Here is a 10,388-nt window from a genome sequence, read left to right on the forward strand (position 1 = left end):
ATGTCTACATTTTAGAAGTCAACCGCATCACAGTGGGCTTGGAAACCTTCCAAAGTCCTATCAAGCAAGTCTGGAGTTCTCCCGGGTGAGGCATCAGTCCTCCGGAAACCCACTTCCTCCTGAGGCCTGGAGTTCAAGTTCAGCTGCAGCAATTCACTTTGGCTTTCCTTGGAACCCTGATAGGTGGTCCACTTGGACTTTGTTGTATGCCTTCAAGTCATTTCTGACTTATGGTAACTCTATCACAGGGTTTTCTGGGGTGAGAGAGTGTGACTTGCTCAAGGTCACCCAGTGTGTTTTCATGGCCAAGCAGGAAATGAAACCCTGCTCTCCAGAACCGTAGTCCTCCATTACACCATGCTGGGTCTCTACTCAGATTCTGTTTTTGTTGTGTGACTCCATGACATTTCCAATTTATGGCAACCGAAAGCTGAATCTATCATGGGGTTTTCCTCCTAAGATTTGTTCAGAGGAGGCTTGCCACTAACATCCTCTGAGGCCAAGAGTGTGCCCAAGGTGACAGAGGTCTCCATGGGCGAGAGGGGAATCGAACCCTAGTCTCCACAGTTGTAGTCTAACATTCAAACTAAACCATGCTGGCTGTTACTCAGCCATAAAAGAAAGGCACTCTGCACATGTTCAGAAGAACTCTCCCCCTGCCTAATTCACCCTGGTAGTTTTAAACAGAGAGCCAGCATAGTGGTTTGAGTTTTGGACGACTCTAGAGATCTGGGTTCAGTTCCCAGTTCAGCCATGAAACCCACTGGGTGACTTTGGGCAAGTCACATGTTCTTAGCCCCAGGGGAAGGCAATGGCAAACCTCTTCTGAATAAATCTTGCCAAGAAAACGCCATGATAGGTTCACCTTAAAGTTACCATAAGTGGGAAATAATCTGAAGGCAAACAACAAAGTTTTAAATAACTGAAGTGGGCAGGTTTCCACTGTGGGCAACGTACACACAACATGCCAAGGGATCTAGTAACTAACTTAAACTAACTTTGAAACTAACTTAAAGAAGCTGGGAGCGGGAGCTTTGGCAGACTTGAGCCTAAATGAGATACATAAAAGCTCCTGCTCTAAGCTTCTTTCTCAGTCTCAAAGGTGCTACAAGACCTCTCTGCATACTGATTTTCCAGACTAACATGGGTGTGTCTTTCAATTTCACACACACACACACAACTTCCTTCCTTCCCATCCTCCCTCCCTCCCATCCCACCCTCATCCACGGCCTGCATCTCCCTCCTTAAGTTCAGCTGCAACTGTAAAAATAATAGTTTGCCACCACTTTAACTGCCAAAGCTCCCTCCTAGACTCCTGGGATTTGTAGTTTGGTGAGGATACACAAGAATGTTTTGGCAGAGAAGCCTGCAGATCTTTGCTGAGCCTTCAATTCATTTCTGACTTATGGTGACCCCATAAGAAAACTTATGGTTTTCTTGGCAAGTTTTGTTTAGAGATTTTCCATTGCTTTCCCCCGAGGCTGAGAGCATGTGACTCGCCCAAGGTCACCCAGTGGGTCTCATGGCTGAGTGGGGATCTGAACCAAGTTCACCAGGATTGTAGTCCAACACTCAAACATTATGTCACGCTGGCTGGCCTCATTCTTGATACTGAAAAGGTATTCTTAGGCCAAGATACACTGAAACTTGTATAGAGGTAAGAATGGATTGGTGGGTATTTTCAGATGTATTATATTCCAGTATTATAGTGTGTGTGTGTATACATACATACATACACACACACAATATTATATATAATTATATTATATAATTATATTATGTTATATATGGTACAGTACATTACAGTCAGCCCTCCTTATCCACGGATATTTTTATCCATGGACTCAAGCATCCACAACTTGAAATTATTCCCCAAAAAGTGTCAATTCCAAATAGCAAACCTAGACTTTCCATTTTATATAAAGGGCACCATTTTGCTATGACACTGTCTTTAATGGGACTTGAACATCCACAGATTTTGTTACCCACGGAGGGGCCTGGAAGCAAACCCCAGCAGATAACAAGGGCCCACTCTATTAATACTCAACCCTCTTCCCAATGCTGTTGTTGCTGTTGTGTGCCTTCAAGTCATTTCTGACCTATGGTGACCCCCTAAGACCAACCTAGCATGGTTTTTTTAAGCAAGATCTGTTCAGAGATGGTTTGCCATTGTCTTCCCCTGAGGAGGCTGAGAGAGTGTGACTTCTGTCCAAGGTCACCCAGTGGGTTTCTATGACTGAGCTGGGATACAAACCCTGATCCCCAGAGAGCCATAGTAGTCCAATACTCAACCCAGTCCTCCACGTGGGTCAAACTACAAATCTCTGTGATCCCTGGGGTGGAGGTGAAGGGCCGAAAGCGGTGTCAAACCGGGTTATTCCTACATCAGTTTGAGTCTGTGGAGATCTGGGTTCCATAAATAGAATCAGGGGATCACAGAGCTGGAAGAGATCCCAAGAAGGGCCCTGATCCAGTCCAACCCCACCCTGCCATGCAGGAACTCTCAATCAAATCATCCCCATTAAGCCTCTGTTTATAAACACCTCCAAGGAAGGAGCCCCCCCCCTCTCCAAGGCAGTGATATTCCCCTGTGGAACAGCCTTTACTGTCAGCAATTTTCCTCCCAATGTTGAGGTAGGTTCTCTTTCCCTGTAGCTTGGATCCATTGGTCTGTGTCGTAATCTCTGGAGCAGCAGGAAAAAAGCTTGCTCCCTCCTCTATTTGACCTTGGGAGGGGGGTGTAAAGTCACACTCTCTCAGCCTCCTCAAACAAACCTTTGCCCAGGAAACCCTATGGAGAGGTCGCCATAAGAGGGGAACGCCTTGAAGGCACTCCACAGGAGACAGAGAGAAGGAGGGAGGGAAGGAAGGAGGAGGCTCCTTCCTTCCCCTGCGAGATTCCCACCCAGAGCCCTGTCCCTGCCCCTCCTCCGCCCCCAACCGTCAAGGCCTGGCTCCCGTGGCTCCCCGCCCGCCGCCCTCCGTCCCTCCGCCCGGGGGGCTGGGCTCTAGGCGGGGCGCGAGAGGGAAGCAGGCGGCGCCCCCCGCCCAGCCGCAATGGTCCCGTCCTTACCGCTCATCTTGGCTGGAGAAAAGGCGGGCGAGACCAAGTGGCGCCCCAGGGGCGGGGGGGCGGGGGCAGCGAAGTCGTCGACGAGGCGGACTAACCCCACCGGCGACCGCCAAAGGGTGGCTCAGGGGAGGGAGCTGCGACGACGACGACACGGCCCGAGGCCACACACGGACCACGCCTACCAGAGGATCCCGCCAATCACCAAGTCCGGCGCTCTGAGTGACGGGTCGGGGGACCAATGGTGACGCACAAGGCGGGTTTTGGTGGTGGAAAAGCAAAAAAAGGGAGGGAGTTGAGGGAGGGGTGGTGGGAGCAGTTTCCCAAAAGCTGGGCCTTTTCGGGAAACGCCTCTCGGAGGAGGCGGGGCTTGATGGGAAGAAAAGGCGGGGCGGAACTAGTAATTGATAGGGTCACTGGCCAATCAGCGACCGAGCTGTAGTCCCTCGGGTTGAAACTCCAGAGTGAAGAGACTCTTGATTGAGATGCTTCTCATCCAATCGGAAGACGCAAAAGCTTTTCCACCAAGCCATTCCTAGCTCTATACAAGTTTCGGTCCAAATGGGAGAATGACGTGAAATTTAGCCAATCAACATCACTCAACGTTCCAGAGCGATGGGTGACACAACCAATCGGCGACAAGAAAAGGGAGACGGGGAAAAGTACCTGCGCCAATGAGGACGTTGGATGTCCTTGAATGGTCCAATGGGAATGTCTGTTCCTTTGCGTAATGAAGAGGCGGGTGTTGGCGCCATTTTAGGTCGGGCGTATTTCACCCACCCTTTCCCCCATTTCCTCCATTTAATGAAGAGGTTATGCAACGAGGCCGGAAGTTCGTAGTTGGCGAGGCAAGCGGACTTATTAGGAGTGTGCTCACTTCCGGCCCGTCACGTGGGAGGCCCCAGGAAAGCCTTATGAGCGTGGAATAAAATAAATAACTAAATAATATTAATAATTACATAAATATAATTTGGCTTCATTGGCTGCAACCGCAGTGCAGAGATAATAATTAATAGTAATTAACAATGGTAAAATAAATACATAAATTATAAATAATATCATCATAATAATAAAACTAATAATAATAATAAAGTTAATATTTAAATTATAAATAATAATAATAATAAATTAAAAATATAATAATAATGTTATAATAAATTACAAATAATAATATAAATAATAAAATAAATAAATTATTAATAATGTAATAATAGTACATATAAATAATAATAATAGATTACAAATAATAAATAATTAAATATATAAATTATAATAATATAATAGTACATATAAACAATCATAATAATATTTTATGCACATTCAGCCAAGAACACCAAATTATATTTATGTAATTAATAATATATTATTATTGGAAATGATGGTAATAATAACAATAACAATAATAATAATGTAAGTGATAATAGTTATTGTTTCTTACCTGCCTCTTGGGGGGAGCACAGCACTTAGGTTAAAGCACATCAGTTATAACACACATCAGTTTAAAAGAACAAACTACACGTAATGAGGTTTGACCCTGCTTTAACTGCCATGGCTCCATGCTATGGGATTCTGGGATTTGTAGTTTGTTGCGGCTAGGGTAACCACAAAGGAGGACAAGGCTCCACGAAATATGAGAAAAATATAGGACATGACCAAATAAAAGCTAAAAAAAACACTCATATAAAACTAAATGAATGCTTCTCAATCATGTTCGAAATGGAGGGCGTTTCGTAATTTCTGCTGAACAAAAGGCTGAAATGGAGGACATGTCCTAGAAAAGGAGGGTGCCTGTTCATTGTTGTGGCACCAGAGCTCTCTGACAGAGAAGGGTAAATCTCACAAAACTACAAATCCCAGGATTCCATAGCATTGAGCCATGGCTGTTAAAGTGGTGCCAAACTGCATTAATTCTGATTTTAAAGACATACAAGATGAGGGTATCCCTTGGACTGGGAATACACTTTGAGACCCTATGTTGGGAGAAAGACAGGACATAAGAAAATAATAATAATACACCCTATTTGATCAAAGACACCACTGCTCAAGGTCGCATTTAAGGCTGGGAAGCACCATAGTCTGGTCCTGAGAAGTAGTCTGGCTACTCTGGCTGAAGAGGAAGTAAGAAACCACACTGAAATCAGTGAAACTTCTGCCAGAGACTGGAATTTTTAAAGTGACATGTTCCTTTCATTAAGGCCAACATGTTGGGGATAGAATAAGACACGTTGGCGGGTTATAGACCGCCCATTTGGGGCGGTCTGCACCCGCCCCTTTCCCCGGAGTATCAGGGCCTCAGCGGCCAGAACGGCAGCCGCTGAGGCCCCGATCCGCCGCTTTTCAGGCTGCGGGGAAGCAGCAAAACGCCGCTTCCCCGCAGCCTGAAAAGGGGTGTCCCTGGGGCTTCAAGCCCCAAGGACACCCCACGGCGGCGGGGAGAAGAGAAAGGGGCCGCTTGGCCCCTTTCTCTTTTAGTCCGCTGGGCGCAGCCGTCTGAAGGCTGCGCCCAGCGGACTAAACCAGGAAGGAGCTCCGAAACGGAGCTCCTTCCTGCTCTGTGTTCAGGGCGCACTAAGCACCCTGGTGCGGAGCAAGGACATCACGTCCGCGCCGCCCCGTCTAGAGGCGGCGCGGCCATGACGTCCTCACGGCGGCGGCCGTATGGAAGGGCCGCCGCCATTTAGTGCATGACGAGCACGCACTAGGTTTAGGACGGTGCGAAAGCACCGCCCTTTTGTAACCCTAGTGCGTTCTCGTCACTTACTAAAGTGCCGGTCTGTAACCGGCCGTTGCCACATTAGTCTGGAATATCAGAATGCAAAGGGATGGCAATGGCAAACTCCCCTCTGATTAAAGAAACATGCCAAGAAAACCCTGTGATAAGCTCACTATCAGTCGGAAAGGAATTGAAAGCACACAAAAACGACAACAACAACAAAGGGATCTTGGCTGTATCTGCACTGTATTATTAAGGCAGTCTGACATGGCTTTAACCACCATGGGATTCTGGGATTTGTAGTTTTGTGAGACATTTTGCCTTTCTCTGACAACTCTGTTGCCACAACAAACTACAAATCACAGGATTTCATAGGATGGATGGAGCCATGGCAGATGGAGCAGTGTCAAACTGCTTTACTTCTGCAGTGCAGATGCAGCCCTTGTAGACCTTTGAGAATAACTGAATCAAAGACGCTGTAGCATAAGCTTTTGTAGGCTAGGTCTGCTTCCTCAGATGCAGTCTGAGTTTATGAAAGTTCATGTTGTGACTTTTGCTCGGTTAGTCTCAAAGTGCTACAGGAATGCTGTATACGTTGGGAACCTGTTGTTTCCCTATTGCTTTTAAAAACAGAAAAAGGCCCTGAATCCTCAAAATGATTTTAAAACAATTTTAAAGCACTTGTTTGATTCATTCACACACACACACACACACACACACACACACACACACACACAAAATTCTTAACAGCTTTACTGGCCGTTACATGGTTTTCCTGGGAATAGTCCTGGTCTTTGCTATCTAACTGAGGTAGGTACACGTTGTTAACACCTCCAAGAAAGGTAAAACTTTTTCATTTGGGCTATACTTGGCAAGTTTTACTTATTTAACTCATACACATTTTTCCAGATATGGCAGTACAGAGACTTTTTGAGGAATTCATTCTCCTCTGCCTAAGAAAGGAGTCTGTGGCCTCTCAAAGGACAGAGGCAACCTGGATCCCAAGAGAAGTCACTTTACCACTGCTAATGGGGTTTAAAATGTTTTGGCCTTTGTGTTAGCCCCACATGGCCAAGAAGGGAAGTGGCCTCTGCCTTCATTGAGATCCCCCCAAATCAACTGAACTACAGCAGACATTATCTGACACAAGATGCAGGCCTGTGGCTCCAACACTGTCGCTTTTCTTCTCTTATACGTATGTCTTTTAAAAGCATCTTTTGCCTGATTAAAAAGCCAGTGCAGTTTTGAAAGCCTGCTTGATGTATTTTATACATTTTGGATAGTCAGTAAAGGTACCATTCTTTTGTGGATTTATTTTATATTGTTAATGTTTTTAGAGATGGCAATTCTGTTTCAAGACTATCAGACCAGAAAAGTAAAATTGGGATTCAAATCCACAACCAACTCTACACTCTTGGATTAATCCCATGATCTCTTAACCTAACCTACCACAAGATGACTGTGAAGACAAAATGGAGGTGGGAGGGTGAAATCATGTATGCCACTCTGAGCTCCTTGTAGGAGAGTTGTGGGAGTTATATTACTAATGGTGGGTTTTATGGTTGTAAGTACACATGTATGCAATTGTGCTCTTGAGGTCATCAGAATGTGAGAGAAAGATATCCTCCATCATTGCCCTTAAACACTGTGATTAGAAATTATATTTTAAAAGGCTTTAATACTATACACTTCCTTGATACTCTCATTGAAATCAGTGGGACTTGCTTCCAAACAGATACATACAGGATTATACAGAACTGGAGGAATAAGTAAACCAGTGATAATGGCCCAAAACACACTGCAGAAATAATCCAGTTTGAGACTGCTTTAACTGCCCTGGCTCAATGCTAGGGAATTCTGGGAACTGTAGTTTTGTGAGCAGTTAGCCTTCTCTCCCATAGAGCTCAGGTGCCACAATAAACTACAATTCCCAGGATTCCCTAGCACTGACCCAGGCAGTTAAAGTGGTTACAAACTGAATTATTTCTGCAGTGTATCTCAGACCAATGTGAACAGAGAATTAGGACTGTGTCCTGAAGACCTGAATTCAGATTCTTTCTGCCAGAGAGCCATGTTTTTCAGTGTCAATTCCCAAAACTGGAAATAATAGTTCAGGTAAAAATAATAAAGGATTGAAAGTTAAGAGTAGAGTACATTCACCATGGGTGTAGTGGTTATCACAGAACTATGTTTTTGTAGTATTCTATAATCGGTAATAATATTGCAGAATTATTGGGAGTTGCTGGATAAAATGACCAGAGTAAAAAGGTCAAAAGTGGATTTTCTCTCCTATCCATCTTGGAGAGGTCGATAATTAAAGAAATAACATAGTATAGTATTTTTGTATGCATTGGTGTAAGAATGCAGTGGTCACATAAAAAGCCTATTTTGCATACAAAATGGCTTTATGTTTGAACATTGTGTTCTTGTACCAAAAAGTACTGGAAAACAATGTCTTGAATGTTTGGAGACATTTGAACAAATGCAGTCCAAAGTGTGCTAAAAATGGACATCCATATAGCTGTATTTCTCTGCATGCACATGTATATACAGTACATACCCAACTGTACTATAACTTTGCACTGTCAAGTGTCTAGATGTATGAGAAACCCAGTTTGGGGAGCTGATTAAGAGCAGTGGGGCAGGGCTTCTGCCCACCATGTTTATTGTTAGAATAATAATAATAATAATAATAATAATAGGTTTTATTTATATACCGCCCGATCACTGGGAATCCGAGCGGTTTATCACTGAGAAGCACTCTTCTTGAGTTGACAATTGTGATGGGAGCTGCTGATACTCCTCAGGGTTTAGACTTAACCCTATGGCTTTGAATTACCCCTACAAATCCCACCAACTCAGTACCTGTATGGCTTCTGTGGAACAGAAGAAAGATAACTTTCCCAGTCACATTGGGTTCCTATGGATTCTGTGCAATTCATATTGCCATATGTTGGCAGAAATACAGTTAGCCCTCCTTATCCACAGGATTTTATCCATACCTTGAAAATATTTTTTAAAAAGTATAAATTCCAAACAGCAAACCTTGATTTCCCATTATATTTAAAGGACACCATTTTGCTCTGCCATTATATTTAATGGGACTTGAGCATCCATGGATTTTGTTATCCACAGGGGATCCTGGAACCAAACTCCAGTGGATAACAAGGTCCCACTGTAATCTTAGAGCCACTGGCAATTATCTTTGAGAATTGGTGGAGAACAGGAGAAGTCCCAATGGACTGGAGATGGGCAAATGTTATCCCCATCTTCAAAAGGGGGGGGGGGGGGGAATCCAAACAATTACCATCCTGTTAGACTGACGTTATTCCAGGAAAGATTCAAGAGCAATTCATTAAACAAAGAGTCCGTAAGCATTTAGAAAGGAATGCCATAATCACAAAAAGTCTACATGGGTTTCTCAAAAACAAGTCAGACTAATTTTATCCTCTATTTTTAAATAAAAAATTTTAGCTTGGTAGATGAAGGGAATGCTGTGGGTGTAGCATATCTTGATTTCAGTAAGGCCTTTGACCAGGTCCCCCACACTATTTTTGCAAAGAAGCAAGTAAAATGTAAACTAGAAAATGCAACTGTTAGGTGGATTTGTAATTGAATGGCCGAAGCGAAAGGGTGCTTAGCAATGGTTCATCTTCATCCTGGAGAGAAGTGACTAGCAGGGTCTATCCTGGGCCCAGATATTCAACATCTTTTATCAGTGACTTGGATGAAAGATTAGAGAGCATGCCTATCAAATTTACAGATTACATCAAATTAGGAGGAGTAGTTTATACCCCAGAGGAGAGGATCACATTTCAAAATGACCTTAATAGATTAGAGAACTGGGCCAAAACTAACAAATTTCAACATGGAGAAATGTAAGGTACAACATTTGGCAGGAAAAAAAATTAAATGCACAGATATAGGATGGAAGACACCTGGCTTGACAAACAGTACATGTGAAAAAGATCTAGGAGTCCTACTAGACCACAGGTTGAACATGAGTCAACACTGTGATGCAGCAGCTAAAAAGGCCATCGCGATTCTAGGCTGCATCAATAGAAGTATAGTGTCTAGATCAAGAGAAATAATAGTGTCACTCTATTATGCTTTGGTCAGGCCTCACCTGGAAGACTGTATCCAGTTCTGGGCACTACAATTAAAAAGGATGTTGACAAATTGGAGCGTGTCCAAAGGAGGGCAAACAAAATGGTGAAGGGGCTGGAACCCATGCCCTGTGAGGGGAGACTTAGGGAGCTGGTTGTGTTTAGCCTGGAGAAGAGAAGGTTATGAGGTGATATGATAGTCTTATTTAAATATTTGAAGGGGTGTAATATTGAGAATGGAGCCAGCTTTTTTTCTGCTGCTCCAGAGAATAGAACCCAGAACAATGGATGCAAACTAGTGGAACACTGGCAGTAAGAGTTATTCGACAGTGGAACATAACTCCCTTTAAGTGTGTTGGATCTCCTTTTCGGAGGTCTTTAAACAGAGGAGAGATGGTCACCTGTCGGGGATGCTTTGATTGTGAGTTCCTGCATGGCAGGGGGTTGGACTGGATGGCCCCTGTAGTCTCTTCTAACTCCATGATTCTATGTTAGGGGA

At 44.0% G+C, this 10,388-nt stretch overlaps 1 protein-coding gene across 1 annotated transcript in view; it reads right to left on the minus strand.

Moving 5' to 3' along the window:
• SP1 (Sp1 transcription factor) overlaps positions 1-3,234 on the minus strand; it is a 47,370-nt gene extending 44,136 nt beyond the window's left edge. The window contains exon 1 of the mRNA XM_089481555.1: positions 3,074-3,234. Coding sequence (XP_089337681.1) covers positions 3,074-3,080 — 7 coding nt within the window. The 5' untranslated portion in view covers positions 3,081-3,234. The remainder of the gene's footprint in view (positions 1-3,073) is intronic.
• Between the last annotated feature and the right edge of the window lie 7,154 nt (positions 3,235-10,388).

Source organism: Sceloporus occidentalis, unplaced genomic scaffold (assembly GCF_023333645.1).
Source record: "Sceloporus occidentalis isolate IW3139 unplaced genomic scaffold, rSceOcc1.0.p SCAF_1, whole genome shotgun sequence".
Lineage (NCBI taxonomy): Eukaryota > Metazoa > Chordata > Lepidosauria > Squamata > Phrynosomatidae > Sceloporus > Sceloporus occidentalis.